This window comes from Nerophis ophidion, linkage group LG08 (assembly GCF_033978795.1).
Source record: "Nerophis ophidion isolate RoL-2023_Sa linkage group LG08, RoL_Noph_v1.0, whole genome shotgun sequence".
Lineage (NCBI taxonomy): Eukaryota > Metazoa > Chordata > Actinopteri > Syngnathiformes > Syngnathidae > Nerophis > Nerophis ophidion.
The window spans coordinates 58,598,442-58,618,615 of NC_084618.1; the positions used below are offsets into that span (position 1 = coordinate 58,598,442).

General features: G+C 38.7%; 2 protein-coding genes across 3 annotated transcripts in view; one reads left to right on the forward strand and one right to left on the reverse strand.

Moving 5' to 3' along the window:
- Window positions 1–16,576, forward strand: LOC133558037 (ras-related C3 botulinum toxin substrate 1). The gene is made up of 6 exons (XM_061909092.1): window positions 1–338; window positions 7,460–7,531; window positions 7,615–7,732; window positions 9,359–9,421; window positions 10,614–10,773; window positions 15,589–16,576. The coding sequence occupies exons 1-6, from the start codon at window positions 304–306 to the stop codon at window positions 15,717–15,719; spliced, it is 579 nt and encodes a 192-aa protein (XP_061765076.1). The 5' UTR covers window positions 1–303; the 3' UTR covers window positions 15,720–16,576.
- Window positions 16,283–20,174, reverse strand: part of crym (crystallin, mu) — a 14,884-nt gene continuing 10,992 nt past the window's right edge. Inside the window, exons 3-8 of one of the 2 annotated variants that reach the window (XM_061909091.1) lie at window positions 20,041–20,103; window positions 19,868–19,969; window positions 18,296–18,479; window positions 18,109–18,230; window positions 16,774–16,842; window positions 16,283–16,707 (exon numbers count right to left, since the gene is read on the reverse strand). In XM_061909091.1, the coding sequence (XP_061765075.1) occupies window positions 16,684–16,707; window positions 16,774–16,842; window positions 18,109–18,230; window positions 18,296–18,479; window positions 19,868–19,969; window positions 20,041–20,103 (564 nt within the window). In that variant the 3' untranslated portion in view covers window positions 16,283–16,683. Of the gene's footprint in view, window positions 16,708–16,773; window positions 16,859–18,108; window positions 18,231–18,295; window positions 18,480–19,867; window positions 19,970–20,040; window positions 20,104–20,174 lie in introns of both variants that reach the window. The other variant, XM_061909090.1, reaches the window with a different exon arrangement.

Sequence of the window (20,174 nt, forward strand, 5' to 3'; positions counted from 1 at the left end):
CGCAGGGATCCTCCACTTCTGCCACAAACTGTGGGCGTTTTCCCTCTGAGCTTGACACCAGAGGGTTTTTTTTTCCCTCCCCATTGGGTGTTGTCTTGCTTTCCCGTTACTTTGTAGAGTCCGCTGAGACTTGCTGAGTTTGATAACCCTGAATTGTAGTTGTTACTTGAGTTTAAACGGCACAACCGTCACTTCATTGTGTGGACGCTTTACTTCTCAAAGCCACGCAGGACTTGTTGATTTTCCACCGACGTTAGCCGGCTAAGCTAATTGAGCTCCAGCGGCTATCAAGACAGCGCCTCGATGCAGGCCATAAAGTGTGTGGTAGTGGGTGATGGGTAAGTTTCACTTTATTTTTGCTTTGTTTGCACCTCAAACGGCCCATCCAACTATGGTCGTTGATTAAGTACCAAGTTTTTTTTCTTAGCGTGACCCAGTTGGCTAGCGGCTAACAAGCTGCCAACATGAACGACTGTTGCTGAACCATTTTTGAATCCATAATATAGGTCAGGCGGTTTGATCCTCAAGTAAGACGACATTTCATGTAACAGATACATAATGGTTGTTTTTTATGTAATATATTATACAACACTTAATTATCTCTGCTGTTTGTACCAGGAATTACTTAAAGGCCTACTGAAATGAGATTTTCTTATTTAAACGGGAATAGCAGGTCGATTATATGTGTCATACTTGATCATTTCGCGATATTGCCATATTTTTGCTAAAAGGATTTAGTAGAGAACATCGACGATAAAGTTCGCAACTGCCTTTACCGGAAGTATGTGCGCATGACATCACGAGTTGCAGGGCTCCACACATATTCACATTGTTTATAATGGGAGCCACCAGCAGTAAATGCAATTCAGACCGAGAAAAAGCGACAATTTCCCCATTAATTTGAGCGAGGATGAAAGATTTGTGAATTAGGATATTGATAGTGAAGGACTAGAGAAAAAAAAAAAAGCGACGGATCCGGGCGGCGGCAGTGTGAGCGTTTCAGATGTAATTAGACACATTTACTTGGATAATTCTGGAAGATCCCTTATCTGCTTATTGTCTTAATAGTGTTTTAGTGAGATTCTAAAGACATACCTTGAGGTCGGATGGCTTCGGTGTACACGCAGTGTCTCAGAGAGAAGCCAAGGAGCCAAGCTCACAGCTGCCTTTTACGACAGCTACTGCTGGAGGAAGTCCCATAATCCACTGATTTCTCCGGTAAGACTTAGTATTACAATTTTCCCATCCAAAGACATGCTGGTTGACGTAGAGAAAACATTTTCGCTTGACCGCTCTGCTTCACAACAAACAAAGACACGCCGGCTGTGTCTCGGTGCTAACGACAGCTGCAATCCACCGCTTTCCACCAACAGCATTGTTCTTTATAGTCTCCATTATTAAATGAACAAATTGCAAAAGATTCAGCAACACAGACGTCCAAAATACTGTGTAATTATGTCATGAACAGAGACGACTTTTAGCCGTGTTTGGTGCCTCGCTAATATGTCCCCTCCAACACGTGACGTCATGCGTAGGCGTCGTCATTCCGCGACGTTTTCAACAAGAAACTTGCGGGATATTTAAAATTACAATTTAGTAAATTAAAAAGGCCGTATTGGCATGTGTTGCAATGTTAATATTTCATCATTGATGTATAAACTATCAGACTGCGTGGTCGGTAATAGTGGGTTTCAGTAGGCCTTTAACATGGACCCCGACTTAAACAAGTTGAAAAACTTGTTCGGGTTTTACCATTTAGTGGTTAATTGTACGGAATACGTACTGTACTGTGCAATCTACTAATACAAGTTTCACTCAATCAGTCAATAATACAGTCGGAGTCAAAAGAACATAATGTCATGGCTGTCTTGAGTTTCCAATAATTTCTACAACTCTTTTTTTTTTTTTGTGATAGTTATTGGAGCACAAAAAATATTCATGAAGTGTGGTTAAAGGGGAACATTATCACACTTTCAGAAGGGTTAAAACCAATAAAAATCAATTCCCACTGGCTTATTTTATTTTTCAAAGTATTTTTCAAAATTTTACCCATCATGGAATATCCCAAAAAAAGGCTTTAAAGTGCCTGATTTTCGCTATCTGTAAATCCACCCGTCCATTTTCCTGTGACGTCACTGCGTGACGCCAATACAAACAAATATGGCGGATAGAACAGAAAGCTATAGCAACATTAGCTCGGATTCAGACTCGGATTTCAGCGGCTTAAGCGATTCAACAGATGACACATGTATTGAAACGGATGGTTGGAGTGTGGAGGCAGATATCAAAAATGAAATTGAAGAAGAAACTGAAGCTATTTAGCGAATGGCTATTAAAGCTATTCGATCAATAGCTATAGCTATAGCTATTGAAGCTATTCGGTGATTGCCTTCTAACCAACGATTGCATCTTTTGACCACTGGAGGAACTTAAATCTGTCGATTGGTAAGTGTTTGTTTGGCATTAAATGTGGGTGGAGGGAAAGGCTGGTTGCAAATATAGCTACAAATATAAATACAGCTAGCCTAAATAGCATGTTAGCATCGATTAGCTGGCAGTCTTGCGGTGACCAAATATGTCTGATTAGCACATAAGTCAATAACATCAACAAAACTCACTTTTGTGATTTCGTTGACTTTATCGTTGGAAATGCATCTGCTTTGAGTGTCGCAGGATATCCACACATCTCTGTCATAGCATCGCTATCGTCGGTAAAATGTGCAGAACAAACGAGGGACTTTCGCATCTTTTGACACTGGTGCAACTTGAATATGTCGATTGGTATGTGTTTGTTTGGCATTAAATGTGGGTGGAGGGAAAGGCTGGATGCAAATATACCTACAAATGAGGCATAACGATGCAATATGTACATACAGCTAGCCTAAATAGCATGTTGGCATCGAATAGCATGCCGTGCTAATCGATGCACACTCCACGTAAGTCAACTTGAATCCGTCCCTGATCGTGTTGTTACACCCTCCGACAACACATTGACGAGGCATGATGTCTCCAAGGTATGGAAAACAGTCGAAAAAACGGAAAATAACAGAGCTGATTTAACTTGGTGTGTGTAATGTCCATCCATCCATCCATCCATCATCTTCCGCTTATCCGAGGTCGGGTCGCGGGGGCAACAGCCTAAGCAGGGAAACCCAGACTTCCCTCTCCCCAGCCACTTCGTCTAGCTCTTCCCGGGGGATCCCGAGGCGTTCCCAGGCCAGCCGGGAGACATAGTCTTCCCAACGTGTCCTGGGTCTTCCCCGTTGGACGTGCCCTAAACACCTCCCTAGGGAGGCGTTCGGGTGGCATCCTGTTGAGAAAATGGCGGATTGTTTCCCGTTGTAACGTCACGGGTGAAAGGTCATCGCTCCGACAGCGAACAATTGAAAGGCGTTTAAATTGCCAAATTCACCCTTTTAAAGTTCGGAAATCAGTTAAAAAAACATATGGTCTTTTTTTCTGCAACATCAAGGTATATATTGTTCCCCTTTAAATTATGGATTTATTATGGGTCTACTGAAAATGTGACCAAATGTGCAGGGTCAAAAGTATACCTACAGTTTTTTTTTTATTGATTGAAACTTGTATTGGTCAGCACAGTGGGAGAGGGGTTAGTGCGTTGACCTCTCAATACGAAGGTCCTTAGTAGTCCTTGGTTCAATCCCGGGCTCGGGATCTTTCTGTGTGGAGTTTGCATGTTCTCCCCGCAACTGCCTGGGTTCCCTCCGGGTACTCCAGCTTCCTCCCACCTCCAAAGACATGCAACTGGGGATAGGTTGATTGGCAACACTAAATTGGCCCTAGTGTGTGAATGTGAGTGTCCATCTATGTTGGCCCTGCGATGAGGAGGCGACATGTCCAGGGTGTACACCTCCTTCCGCCCGATTGTAGCTGGGATAGGCACCAGCGCCCCCCGTGACACCAAAGGGAATAAGCGGTAGGAAATGGATGGATGAAACTTGTATTAGTAGATTGCCCTGTACAGTACAAATTCCGTACAATTGACCACTAAATGTTAACACCCGAATAAGTTTTTCAACTTTCAACCAGCAATGTTAATATTTGGTTACATGTGTTTTGGCGAGTTTCACTGCAATAAGGCACATTTGGTAGCCATCCACAAGCTTCTGGTTGAATTTTTGACCACTCCTCTTGACAAAATTGGTGAAGTTCAGCTAAATGTATTAGTTTTCTGACATGGACTTGTTTCTTCAGCATTGTTCACATGTTCTCAATGGGGTTGAAGTCAGGACTTTGGGAAGGAAGGCCATTCTTAAACTTTCATTGTAGCCTGATTTAGCCATTCCTTTACCACTTTTGATGTGTGTTTGGGGTCATTGTCTTGTTGGAACACCCAACTGCGCCCAAGACCCAACTTCTGGAGTGATGATTTTAGGTTGTTATGAAGAATTTGGAGGTAATCCTCCTTTTTCATTGTCCCATTTACTCTCTGTAAAACACCAGTTTCATTAGCAGCGAAACAGGCCCAGAGCATGATACTACCACCACCGTTCTTGACGATAATAATCGTGTTCCTGGGATTAAAGGCCTCACCTTTTCTCCTACTAACATTTTGTTGGGTATTGTGGCCAAACAGCTCAATTTTTGTTTCATCGGACATCACATGGACTTCCCTCTGAAGGAAAGTACAGTGGTCAGATAAAACAAACATTTAGCTGTTTGGCCACAATACCCAGCAATATGTTTGGAGGAGAAAAGGTGAGGCCTTTAATCCCAGGAACTCCATGTCTACTGTCAGAAAACCAACAAATTTGGCTGAACTGCACCAATTTTGTCAAGAGGAGTGGTCCAAAAATTGAACCAGAAGCTTGTGAATGGCTACCAAAAGCGCCTTATTGCACTGAAACTTGCCAAGGGACATGTAACTAACTATTAAAATTGTTGTGTGTACAGTATACTTTGGACCCAGCAGATTTGGTCACATTTTCAGTAGACCCACAATAAATTAATAAAAGAACCAAACTTCATGAATGTTTTTTGTGACAAACAAGTATGTGCTCCAATCACTCTATTACAAAAAAATAAGATTTGTAAAAATTATTGGAAACTCAAGACAGCCATAACATTATGTCATTCACAAGTGTTTGTAAACTTTTCACCACGACTGTGGGTACTTATACTGCCTGGCAACCTTATGGACATTGGACAACCCTACTACTTACTATCTTTGCTGATTATGTTCTAAATCCAAGGGTCGAACTCTTTTTGATACAAAACATAATAGGGGTGTAACGATTTGATCTGAATCAGAACTTGTGGTTGCCGATACAATTCAGGGACGATATTTTTTTTTTTAGAATAGAACGATCCGAAAGGTTTCAGTGAGTTGAAATCGATTCAGTGACTTTTTAGCAGACAAAATCACTCCGTTGCCTGTGAAATAACTACTGGATACTGGACCCTGCAGGGGAAGTTTCCTATATTATTGTTATGCAGGTAAAAAAATAAATGGCCAATGCATTCACATCGTATTTGAATAAAGTGCAACCAACACTTTAGGTTGAATTAACAAGAGGAAACCTTTTCTGCACACGTTTTTAACATTGAATCAAGTTTCAACAAAACTAGAGTAGCCGCCATTTTAACAGGAGATTTACCTGCTAAATAATGCTTCCCAAACCGGACTTAAAGTCATCTGTACATAGATTCAATTCTTTCAGATTTCAATAAACTTATCAATCAATCAATCTCCACTCTGGCCTCGCTGATGACGGACTGTGTCCCGGGTGTGCGAAACCACGTGTGCCCCCTCATCCCTGTTGATGGTGATGGGCCCTAGCTTCCTAATTTCCATAGCATCCTTGATCCATCTCTTTGTTCTATCTTGATGAAATAACTTCCTTGGCTGTCAGTTTTTGTCTTCTTAAAGTCGGTGCGTTGCTGTAACTTGCTTCGCTGTCACTTTCGTTGTGTTGGTTGCGTCTTTTGTGGCTTAAAGTGGTGTTGTAGCTTTATTTATTATTTATTATTTTGTTGTGTTGTTTGTCTTTGTTGTGGCTTTTGCAATCGTGCTGTTGCTGCAAGTTTGCGTTCATGATTTTTTTCAACCACCTTAGGCATCCGCCCTATTTGTTATATTGACGCCACAGACGGAAAAACACACTTAACGTTTAACGTCCTCATCATTTAAAGTGCTAGACATCATATAAAATCTGCTGTTCTTAAATCCAATGTTTTCCTTTTTCTAGTATCGATAAAATCAATCGATCCCCATTTAAAATGATCATAGATCGATACTTAACTTGCAGAAGGCAAACTTGCTGATTACAGATCGATTCACTTGAAAATTATGAATAAAAATCGACCTATTAATATCAAACAATCGTTACACTTAGTCGATAATACACATCCTCACAATATTTTAGCCACACATTTAAAATACTTGTCGGTTTGATGCAATGCAGTTGTACGCCACAGCAAACCACACCCACAATAATGCACATTAACAAAACCAAACCAACTATTTTATGTTAAGTATGACTAATCTTTTTAAATTCTTTAACATGGTCATTTGTGAAATTGTACTATAGTGTGGTTAATTATTGAGTTAAAATGTGCAAAATTGGAAGATAAATTAGCAAAATACCTCAAGGACTTGTTCACACTGCAGGTCAATTCCATTTTTTTTGCCCAAATGTGTCCTGTATCAGATTCATTCATGTCAATGTACACTGTGCATTTCCATTTTTTTTTGTATTCTGTATTTTGTATATGAATGAATATAAATACATCAGCTATACTGTATGTCCAATCTGACTGCAGTCTGAATGATCGAGTTGCGTTCATTCAACCACATTCGTCATTAAAAAATTATAAGCGTCATAATTAATGGACAGTTGCCAAATAAGTAGTTGACTAATAAGTATAAAAAGGCGAAAATATTTTTTTCGGTTTGCAGGCCAATGTTCCACCACTCCTGTTTTTGACTGCTGGCCCACATGCTCCTCAGAGCAGACGACAAAGCAAAATGTCTCACAAACTACAAATGACCAAAATGCTTGCCCTCTTCCTTCTTATTCTTCTATGCGCCATAATTTGGTTCAGAAAATGTTGACTTTGAATACACAAAATATTTGAAATTGCCACAAATGCGCCAGGACTAAGCGTAGCAGAATTGAAGCCATGTTTACTTCTGTTTACACTGCAGCACGTTTGACGTCATAACTTCATGTCTTAATGCAAATCAGATTTTTGACATTGCATTTTATTTGTAATGTGAACCACTATATAAAAAAATTGGATTTAACAAAAAATACAAATTGGACACCCTACACTGCAGTGTGATTGTAGCCCGAGTGAACCTAATACTTAGAGTTGTATTGTTTCCTTTCCCCCGGCTTACAATCAAGCAACAACATGTGCATCCCTGTGGCAAAAATGATATCAATCCCACTATTTTCTGACTGCATTTATTATAGGCTGTTGTTTCTCTTATCAGGGCTGTGGGTAAAACATGCCTGCTTATCAGCTACACTACCAATGCCTTCCCTGGAGAGTACATCCCCACAGTGTAAGCAAAACACAGTACAATTCATGAATTCATATAAATGTCAATGTTTTGCCTTAGTTCATTTAGTGACGTTCTTCCTTCAGCTTTGACAACTACTCTGCCAATGTGATGGTGGACGGGAAGCCTGTGAACCTCGGCCTATGGGATACAGCGGGACAGGAGGACTACGACCGACTCCGACCACTTTCCTACCCACAGACAGTACGTATACCAGCAGGGCAATGTTGACGTGCCTTAAGCTCGCCACCAGCCTTCTTGAGTTATCCGCAAGCCAGACCAGTGTGTGCACACTCAGCAATGTGGAGCCTTGTATCCATAGTACCTATACACAGTCTGGAAGGCAGCTGAAGGGAGAGAATGCAGCTCTTGTTTGCTACCTTTTGTCTTCTCTACAAGTATGCCTCTGTCCAACAGAGAATAGGAGTCGGTCTTAAGTTAACACACAATTTTGCTAATATTTTGTGAACCTGGCAACTTTGCTAACATTGAGGTCTGTTTTAATAATTTTGTTTGATCTGCACTCACTAGCCACAAAATTAAGTACCCCTACTGGGCTGCACGATTCTTCGATTTTAAATCATAATCCGATTGATTAGTTGTGTTGAAAGACATGAATATTGATTAATTTTTTTTTTTGCTATATCATGTCTTGCGCCTCCAAGCTCCAAAAGGTGGCTATAAATCTGTGGCAGATGCCATGTAACGTTGCTTCACAACACAAAGCATACACACCTGCTTTGCCAAAAAATATGATGCAGCACAACGGTTCTGTGGTGCCAGTTTTGTGACTGTCACGCATTAAAAGTGAATGACAGGAATGTGACTCGCCTTGTGGATTTATTCAGTAATCAAGCACAAGCGGTCACAAAAAGCGAATTGTTCAGCATGTAGGCTGCGATCTGCCTCCACAAGCCCAAGGAGTGTGCATACAACTGTCATGCAAAATGTGTTTCTTGTTTTAATAATTATTTTATAATTCTTTGTTTACAACTCTGCAGGATACTCATAATCATATTGCCGCTAGTACTGTTCTCTACACTTTCGGTTCTACTCGACCGCTAAGACTTATGGGTAATGTCTGTACTCTACAAGCACCAACACACAGAAAACTTTCAGAGCAACCCAATCTGTATCACTTCCATAAATGCCAAGAACCAAAAAAATTCCCTCATTTGGCAAAAGAGTGCCTTCCTGGTGAAATATTTGTGGAATTTGCGGATTACAGCTTTTTTATGGATCCGCAGCACACTGTGGAAAACCCACCAAAAATGAGAAATCAGACCAAAAGGTGTAATGCAATGAGAAAAAGCAGAAATGCTGATGCAAATAATGAAAAGACACAAAGATTTGTCTTAAGATGTACTGTATGTATAACATTTCTTAAGCCTTTTTATTGTCTATTTTAGTACAGATAACATAATGTCTACACACACCACCTCTTTGTTGTCTTATGTAGTTTTTACAAAAAAAATTTAATTGTAATCAAAAATGTAGTTTTCTCCGCAAAATAATCTGTATTTTATTTTTGGTCAAAATTGTGCTTCAGAAATCTTAAGGATTGTATTCTTTTTTGGTAAAAAGCTGATGCTCACTGTTGGAAAGGTACAATATTCATCTCACAATATGTTTATTGTTTATACATGATGTTTCAAATAGCAATAGCAGTATATTCCAGCGATTGCATAAGAATGCTGAAATATGCCAGTGCTGAGCTCTTGGAATAAATGTCATTAGATAATGCAGAATATCTTTTTTTAAGTGTGACCAAAACTAAGATGACTAATAGTGTTCTTTTTCTCTCTTTTTTTTTTTTTTTTTTTACCCAAGGACGTATTCCTGATTTGCTTCTCACTGGTCAGCCCCGCCTCTTTTGAAAATGTTCGTGCTAAGGTGAGAAAAGATTCATAATCATGATTTTCAGGTAATAATGTTTGGTTTGGTGACCAGGGGAATTACTGAGTACAAGTAGCTATGATTACAGTACATACATTGCACTTTTTAGTATTATAATTTATTAAACGCAGAATAACACAGAAATTGACATAAATGTGACTGAAATACTGTCATTGTGAGGAAAAGGACATTTGTTTGGGGAATACTATGTGTTAAGTACCGCTCATTCGTCCCAAAACACTCAACTGCCTCATCCAGAGCTAAACAATATTGAGATGGCCACTTGAAACAGCGACTATACCATGGAGCTGAAGCTAACAAGAACAATCTAAACAACCCCAACACATTTCATCTACTTGTGTTGTTGTGAACAACATCGTCAATGTAAGATCAATCTACAAACAGGGCAGCAGATGCAACGTAAGAGGCGCTGTTTTTTTTTTTTTTTTAATTGTTTTTTTGAACAGCTTTGAGTCATCTCTATATGTCAAGCTGAGAACAGAACAGCACCCCTCCACCCCCCCTTCACAATAACATCAATACATCAAATCTGACTGCGCTAACAAAATAAAGGTTTCAAAAAAGTACCTTAACCTTAAAGCACTTATTGATATGTTCACACAATCAACAATCATGCTTTGACCTAAAATTTTGGTCAAAATTATCCAAAGATATTTTGCACCAATAAATGTGATGATTTACGCATTTAATTAACATTTTATTAAATTGAATTTATAAAACAAAAAGTACACACTCTTTTGTGGTAAAATAAGTATTAAAGATAAAAACTGAATTTTAAAATACAAAATTAATAAAAAAAGAATTGTTTATTTTTTATATTACCATTTATTGCTGTTATTATTTTTCTAGTTGCTTATTCGTTACTAATTTATATCCGCTGTTCTTGTAAATTTTATTTAAAGTTGAGTTTTGGTGGTGCAACAAATGCTCATATTTTCAAATTGATAAAAATTGTGTTATCCGGGATTTCAATATAATTTAAAATAATCAGGATTATTATTTGTCACGTCATCGTCAGTCCTAATCGTCACACTTCATGTTACCATAACGAGCACATTCCAAATTGTACGACTCTGCATTTTGACTTTGAGAGGCTCCGCTGTTGTATCCGTTGATATTACGTGACTACAATCTTCTCACGCTCTTTTTGTCTTTGTGTGTCCACCAGTGGTACCCTGAGGTGAGACATCACTGCCCCAACACCCCCATCATCCTGGTGGGCACCAAGCTGGATCTGAGAGACGACAAGGACACCATTGAGAAGCTGAAGGAGAAGAAACTCTCGCCCATCATCTACCCTCAGGGCTTGGCCATGGCAAAAGAAATAAGTCAGTGACACACACACACATGCTTAAATACAGCGTAACTCCCACAGTCAAATTACCATTGAAATATGTCAGGAAAAAGCAAAAACATATTCATCAGTTGTATATACAGATCACCTAAGTCAAGTATAGAAACATTTGCAGAATGGATCAAGGCAACTTACATGGACAATGGTAAAAAAAAATGTTTCTTATGCGGTGACTTTAATATTTATTCATTGAACCCCAACAAGCAAAAGTCTATGTATAGCATCAGTTTATATCCTAAAATCACAAAGTCAAGCAGAATCACAGGACACTGTGCCACGCTTATTGATAACATTTTTACCAATGATTTTGATAATAACACTACAAGTGGTCTACTTATTGCCGACGTTAGTGATAATCGGCCAGTTTTTACAATATATGATGGAAACTGCAAAAAGAACATGGAAGACAAAAGGACATTTTGAAGATGATAGCTTTCAAAATTGAGCTACAAAAGCAAGATTGGGACAATGTGTACAATGAAAAAGAGGTTGATGAAGCATATGAACATTTCTTAAAAAAGTTCATAATACTTTATGACAAACATTGTCCATGGAGACAACTCCGTAGTAAGCAGAGAAAGAATAATCAACCTTGGATGACAAAAGGATTAAAAAATGCTTATAAGAGGAATACACTATATAGAAAATTTATAGCACAAAGAACTACAGAGGCAGAAGTTAAGTATAAAAACAAGTTAACAAACATACTACGATCATGTAGAAAAGAATCCTACAGTTAATTATTGGACAGGAACAAAAATAATATGAGAGCAGCATGGGGCATTCTCAATAGCATTATTAAAAATGGCACTAAGAGGGATTACCCCAATACTTCTTAGACAGAAATAAACATAATGACAACATAAAGGAAGTAGTAACCTATCATTTCAAACAGGCACATTTCCAAACAAAATGAAAATAGCTAAAGTTGCACCAATTTATAAGACTGGAGACAAACATTTACTTACAAATTATAGACCTGTTTCTTTACTTCCACAATTTTCTAAAATCATTGAAAAACTGTTCAATAACAGACTAGAGAGTTTTATAAATAAAAATAGAATACTTGTAGAGAACCAATATGGATACAGAGCTAATGTTTCAACTTCAATGGCTTTAATTGAAATTACAGAAGAAATTACCACTGCAATATTATGGTAAAAAAAATGTGAGGCAGCAGTGTTTATGGATCTAACTAAAACATTTGACACAATCACAATATTTTAATTAAAAAACTAAAACGATATGGCATCAGAGGGTTAGTCTTAAACTGGATAAGAAGTTATCTAACAAACAGGAAACAATACGTGAAACTAGACGAATACACTTCTACAACGCTAAATATATCCTGTGGTGTATCTAAGGGATCAATACTAGGACCTAAATTATTCAATGTCTATATAAATGGCATTTGTAAAGTTATAAGAGATTTAAAGTTAGTATTATTTGCGGATGATATAACAGCGTTTTGTTCAGGAGAGAACACAGAAGATAATACAAATAATAACAGAAGAAATGAACAAATAAAAAAAATGGTTTGACAAAAACAGACTATCATTGAATCGCAGTAAAACTAAAATAATGCTATTTGGTAACAGTAGGAGAGAAAGTCAAACACAAATACAAATAGACGGAATAGAAATTGAAAAGAGTAAATGAAACCAAATTTCTAGGTATAATGATGGATGATAAATTGAACTGGAAATCTCATGTAAAAAATATACAACATAAAGTTGCAAGAAACACGTCAAAAATGAATAAAGCTAAATATGTTCTAGACCAAAAATCACTTCATATTCTCTACTGCTCACTAGTGTTACCATATCTGAGTTACTGTGTAGAAAAATGGGGAAATAATTACAAAAGTACACTTCATTCACTAACAATGTTACAAAAAAGATCAATTAGAATAATACAACAATGTTGGATATAGAGAACATACAAATACTTTATATATTGAAACAAAGATACTGAAATTCCACGACATAGTGAATTTGCAAACAGCTAAAATTATACACAAAGCAAACTATAACCTGCTTCCCAAGAGTATACAACAATTCTTCTCAACAAAAGAGGAGAAATATAATCTTAGAGAAAAATGTAATTTAAAACATTTGTACGCACGTACAACACTTAAGACCGTCAGTATATCAGTATGTGGAATTAAATTATGGAATGGATTAAGCAAAGCAATCAAACAATGTACTAATATGATCCACTTCAAGAAACTCTTCAAACTTGAAGTGTTTACAGAGTACAAAAAAGAAGAACCAAGATAAACATTCTGAATTTATTCACCCATTCATTCTTTAATTCTCAAAATAATCTTACTTATTTCATCGTATGGAAGAAAACTTACTTCAAAAAATATTTATTTATTTATTTTTATTGCGATTACTTGTGAAGTATATTGTGAAGACATTGAGAACAGGAAGTGAACAGAAGTTTTAGCAACTGTTATGTAAAAGAAAAGGGGTAGGATTAAATAAGCTCTGCTTCTTCCTACTCCTTTTCGAACATGTTGAAAAGAGAAACTGGAAATTGTGATGTATAATGTATTTTTGCATGTTCGAAATAAACTCAAACTCCACGTTATTGTAACTTAAAAAGGCCTTATATACATCTCTGTTGTGGTTTTAACTTATTTACATAATTTGTTTTATTACGGAATGTTAAAAAAAAATGCACAAGTTGACTCTCTTTTTCATTATCTTCTACATTCATGCGTATTTTATTAGTTCTCATTATTAAAATGGTTATTTTTATTTGTATGAGTGACAGTTTGACACTGGAACAGACTAATTCCAAAATACATGTTTCTGATTGACAAATTAGTTTTTAGATTAGAATAAACATGAACATTCTGATTGAAAGATTGTGGTTGACTGTATATTCCACTCAACATTGTTCTATTCCCAGTATTTTACAAGGAAGTACTGGGCTTGCTTTATTTAAAACAGGGGTTGGCAACCCGCGGCTCTGAAACCGCATGCGGCTCTTTGATCACTCTGATGTGGCTCAGCTGCTAAATCGCCGGATTTCACTGCCTCTCTCAGTAATCATCCGGGGATAACATTCTTCAATTTTCACCTGGGCTTCAATATTGAGGGTATGCAGTGATTGCAATGCCTTTAACGCCCTCCACATGTCATCGACCCGCTTTTACACCACGCGATCTGCGTGCCCACTGATCACATTTTATATTCAGCCTCTGTTAATACACGAAAGTGACTGCTACGCATACTTAGTCAACAGCCATACAGGATACACTAAGGGTTGTAATATAAACAACTTTAACACTCTTACTAATATGCGCCACACTGTGAACCCACACCAAACAAGAATGACAAACACATTTCGGGAGAACATCGGCACTGTAACACAACATAAACACAAAAGAACAAATACCCAGAATCCCATACATCATTCACTCTTCTGGGCTACATTATACACCCTCCACCTCCCCCCCCTCAACTCCACCCATCTCAACCAACGCACGGAGGGGGTGGGGGGATTTGGTGCTAGCGGGAGTGTATAATGTAGCTCGGAAGAGTAGGGATGCATGGGATTCTGGGTATTTGTTATTTTGTGTTTATGTTGTGTTACAGTGCCGATGTTTCCCCAAAATGTGTTTGTCATTCTTGGTTGGGTCTGGGTTCACAGTGTGGCGCATATTAGTAACAGTGTTAAAGTTGTTTAAACGGGCAACCTCAGTGTGACCTGTATGGCTCTTAAACAAGTATGCCTTGCAATCGTTTGCGTGTTTCTGCAGAAGCCTCATACGACATGTGGCTGGGCTGGCAAGCTGATTGAACGTGATGTAGAGGGCAACAAAAGCAGCGCCTTCATTGAATGCCCTTATTATTGTTCGTTGAGGGAAATCCTGTTAACATTCGTGACAATAGTTAATCTGACATTCGGTAGTCTCTCTGAATATTCGGGTGGGTTTTAAGTGCGATGCTGTCAAGCGGCATTCATATAAAACTCCCGAGCCCCACTATCATTAAATTTTCATATTAAGGTGCGGGGCTTCACGGTGGCAGAGGGGTTAGTGCGTCTGCCTCACAATACGAAGGTCCTGCAGTCCTGGGTTCAAATCCAGGCTCGGGATCTTTCTGTGTGGAGTTTGCATGTTCTCCCCGTGAATGCGTGGGTTCCCTCCGGGTACTCCGGCTTCCTCCCACTTCCAAAGACATGCACCTGGGGATGGGTTGATTGGCAACACTAAGTGGTCCCTAGTGTGTGAATGTGAGTGTGAATGTTGTCTGTCTATCTGTGTTGGCCCTGCCATGAGGTGGCGACTTGTCCAGGGTGTACCTCGCCTTCCGCCCGATTGTAGCTGAGATAGGCGCCAGCGCCCCCCGCGACCCCAAAAGGGAATAAGCGGTAGAAAATGGATGGATTAAGGTGCGGGCCGCGTGTCTGAGACCTCTGGTTTATACATAGCACAAAGTAAAAAAAACTCTGTATGCAGTGTTATTTCATTTTAAATTTCAAAAGAGTTTTGTGGCTCCCATTGTTTTCTTTATTTTGTGAAACTGGTCAAAATGGCTCTTTGGGTGGTAAAGGTTGCCGACCCCTGATTTAAAAGATTAACATTAGTTATAACTGTTGCTTATCTTACTGAACAATAAAGATGTTACATGAACACATTTGTTAAAATGACAATGAAATGTGTGTATAATAATGTCCTTGAGTCCTCTGTACTAACAATACTACAGAATATTTGATTGAAAGGCAGAAGCTCTTTTAAGAACCATATTTTTTACATTTTGATTTCACTCACCAGGCGCGGTCAAGTATCTGGAGTGTTCAGCGTTAACGCAGCGTGGCCTTAAGACAGTGTTTGACGAAGCCATCCGGGCAGTCCTGTGCCCCCCGCCCGTCAAGAAGAGGAGGAGGAAGTGCAGAATTTTGTAAAGGCAAGATGAGCACAGCTGCAGTCGTAACTCGCATACTAAGATGAAAGCGTTTGTTGGCTGTCAGCTTTCCTTGTGGAAGTGAATCTTTGCTCATGTCAGTGCATTGAGTAGACCAGAGGAGCTCCTTGTAAATTAATTTTTAGGTTCAACTGGAGCACTCAGGCAATTCTGGCTGAATTTCGGGTTTATGAAGTCAGGATTTTTACAAACAGTGATTTTATGAAGAAATTGCTGCTGCCTTCATGTCATCTTAACTCTATGATAAGAGAATTGAGAATTTTTAATTGGGTTCTGGATCCCTTGACAGACGATTAAAAAGCCAGAAAGTGGTAAAAACAAAGTTTTTTTTTAAATAATAATTTCCTGTTTATAAGTGTTTGAAGGACTTTTTGTTTACCATCAAACGCTAAAATGTTTAATTTCGTTTTTACTTGCAGGCATACATACTGCTTACAATGTTATGAAAAACCGGCTTGGTGGAAAGCGTAGTTGAAGTTAAAATAAGTGTGTACACATAAGAGTTCAGTATTTCAACACTAATTTGCGAAGGTGCAGAAAATATGCTCTGCTTTTGTTTTGTTTTACTTTATTGCTTTCTTGTGGTTAACATTTCACTTTGAATTTTTAGTCCTGTCATGACATTCAGATCCCACATATTGCTGTTTCATTCTGAGCCAGTGAGTGTCGTACAGTGTGATCTTCAGCTGTAACGGTTTTATTTTTAATTCAGCAATGATCAAATCTGGGCTCATTTTAACAGTGTTTTCAGTTCCGCTCACTTGTGCACACATGCTTTAATACAGTATGATTTGACATGTTTTATAAGTAAATAAAGACATCAAAAATGCAATCACATTATGATTGTTTGAGTAATTTGTTAGCCATGCAATGAATGATCTTTAAACAGGGATGACTTCAAACTACTTGACTGGCTTTCCATTGGTCAAACACTAACTTGGCACTCACTGCATCTTGAAGACCCATTCCTAAGGGGGAGAAACAAACGTTATGGAAAAACTTTTCACTTAATTGGACACATTTGAAATGCGTACCCAGAGATTTAAACACAGTCGTCTTTTCTCTGAGCGCAGGTTTTCTTCCATTGATGATTTCCCCAAGCTCTGCAAACACCTCTGCCTGATAAATAACAACACAAATATGAGGTCACTTTTTCCCGGTATAATACACTTAAGTGAAGCAGTGTTTTTCAACCACTAATGTGCCGTGGGAAATTATGCAATTTCACCTAATTAGACAAAATACATATTTTGCAGACCCATGAATATCATCCGCAAATAATGTGCCGTTGTTGAGTGTCTATGCTGTCTAGTTATTGGAAGAGTAACCATCTAATACTTTGCCATGTCAGTTGGTAGCAGCTTGTTGCTTTACTTGAGACAAGAGAATTATATGGTTTAAATTTATATCAAACACTTGTGTCAGGTATTTGACGAGAACAACTTTATATTTTCAATACAGCCTACTGAGTACATCTTTTTAAGAATGTTCTGCTGGTAGTGTGCCTCTTTATTTTTTCAATGAAGAAAATGTGCCATACACTATCAGTGTAGTAAACTTAGCAGGAATGTCGATAATATTTTATGAAAGTTAAAATATGCAAACGGAGGGGGAAAACATGGGATTTTCCTGGAGAAAACTTTAGGGTTACAAACAGCGCTGAGTATAATGCATTGCAGGTCTACAACCACTAGTGGTGGGTCAAACGATACTGAAGCATGGATGCCTTATAAAACAAAAGGAGTGATACTGCGTCCCTTGATGTGTGTGTGACCAATACAGCTGCTGTGTCATTTTGACTGCAAAGCTCCAAACTGTTTTTATCAGAAAGTGCTTCTTTTGGCTCACCCATCACAGTTCATACTAAATGAAGTCGGAGGAGTGGTGAACCGTGTTTGATATTAATTTTCATCTCATCAATTCAAAAGTAACAGAAGAAAACGGTAACATTCCGAAATGGGGGATCATGTTGATCTTATAGCGCAAAATAATGTTAATTTATTTTGCTTGTTTACCATTCCGATCATTGATCAGAGCTGCATTTTACATATCCTTTTCTGATGAGCTATGTTTGAAAATAACAAAAACAATTACATTTGCTCACTAATAATGTTATTTGCAGGTCAAATTTTGTGACTATTTTATAGTAACATTATGAAACACTAGGACATTATCATTGCAGTGTCCATACAGCTAGTGATTGTGCCATACGAGGCGTCATTTACCCATCAATAACAAACACAATAAAACCTATGAAAATGAGAATTATGATAGTGCCATACATTAGTATGTACATGTATGTATACGTACATTAACATGTAGGTATGTATATGTACATTAATGCTTTAATTTGGACGTTGGTGACTGACCCCAGAAAGGAGGATGTCACCAGACTCGGTCACGGCTCCCTCCCTGCTGTCAACATAGACCACCGCCTCCGCCATCAGCACGTCATCCAGCTCCCTCCAGTTTGGTTGGCAAGCTCCCACTGCTGTTTAGCGACAAGAACACCTTAATTCCCTACATGAACTCTGTGCGTGATTAAAAGATCCTCACCTGCCACATGGGCTCCTTGTTTGACCCAGCGTCCAAAGAGCACCGGCTCTGAACTTGTGGTTACCGTCACAATGACGTCTGCTCCTTTCACTGCCTTCTCTGCTGAGTCGCAGACGCTCACAGGTCCGGTGACGGACTTTCGAAACTTCTCCATCCCTTGTTTCCTGTGGCCCCACACTCGCACCTTTTTGTAGACAGCGTTTTGAACAAATGATAATAGCCGGGGTTTTGTTGTTATGCTACCGTTTGTGTTGTCTTCCATATTCAGGGATGGGAATGAAGATTTACAAAATCAGCTGAAAATTTTTTAAACCTAAAACACCGCTTTGCGGAAGGCCACACAGCGGCACTTAGTGCACTCGCCTGCTAGGGGGGGTCTGGGGGCATACCCCCCCCAGAAAAATTTTGAAATCTATGTTAGCTTAGGATGCATTTCTGCTATTTTGAGTCAAAATCTAACTATTCTCCTGACCAAAATTTCACATTTATTAGCAAATATTTTCCTAAAAATATATCGTGATGAAATTTATGTATACAAGTTTACACATATATCAAATTATTGCGCACTTTTGGATTATAGACAAAAATAGGCTTACAAATGGATTAACCAGAATTCAAAGTAAAAACATTTTGAAATACATAAGATTGTGTATTGTATGTGGTAGATTGGTGTGAAAGGAGCCGAGTCGGCGGTGGGGGGCTTCGATAGTTGATTTGAGGCTGCATTTGTGACAATGTTTGACTTCAGCTTAAAGGCAGGTCCCAGTGAAAAATTACTTTTCCGTAAACTCACTTTACTTAGATGCCTTGCCGATTTCGCGTGGTCAAAGAGTGCCACCTTTCCCCGAGATCTATAGTTCACAATGTCCTTGCAATATAAGCACTGAGCACGTCCCGGTTCATCGCACTTTGCAATGAAATCGCTGATCAGTTAGTCGTCTTCTACTGTACGATATTGTTGTTAATCTTCACCTTCAGTTTGATAGATATATCGAGCCATGCCCAGTTTCACTTGTTTCTCACGCCCTTATCGATATTTTTCGCTAATGAAGCATTCCTATCTTGAATAAGCTTAACCATGTCTGAAACTGTTTTGTCAATAAAGAAACGTGCTAATTCAGAGCTACTGTGTTTTTTCTCCAGATTAGTCGCCGATAAACACAGCCAATATAAACGGAATACGAGTTCAGAAACGCTCACAATAATTGAGGATCAGGGACTAAATATTGTCGGCAAACGACGCGTGCAGACGCCTATAACGGGCAATGTCATCGGTGCAGACGCCTAAAACGGGCAATGTCATTGGTTGATGTCGTCAGCTGATAGTAGAGCTAGCCAATCTGGTGCATTCACACGTTGACATTGTATTATATAAATGACCCTGGCGGCGCCAAAATCGGCGGAATTCCGCAGATCCGTGGAAAATTCCCATTCCTGCATATTAAGGATTTAGCTGTTACACTGCACTCAAACATTAACAGCCCCTTATGGTAATATTTAACTTGGTGGTTAAAGATTATTTTAGATCTTACACTAGTATTTAGGCAAGTATACTGTGATTCTCCTTAGTACCTCTTTGAATGAAAACATCTCAGTGAACACATTATAATGACTCAGGGCCTGTTGGCCGGTTCCCAAGATGGCCATCACCTCCGCTTGGGGAGACATCAGCAACTGTTTGAACACACTTTCCAAAAGTTAGTGGAGGTCTGGAATGACAACAAAAAAGAAAGCGGAGCGTAAACCTTTGCAGAGATGGCGGACACAGCAGCCGTTCGCATGCATGTGATGACATTTCCTTCCATCACCTGCAGATTGATGTTCAAATAAGTGGTCATGTATACCTGTATATGTGTAGTGTAACATGAGTGTTACTCAC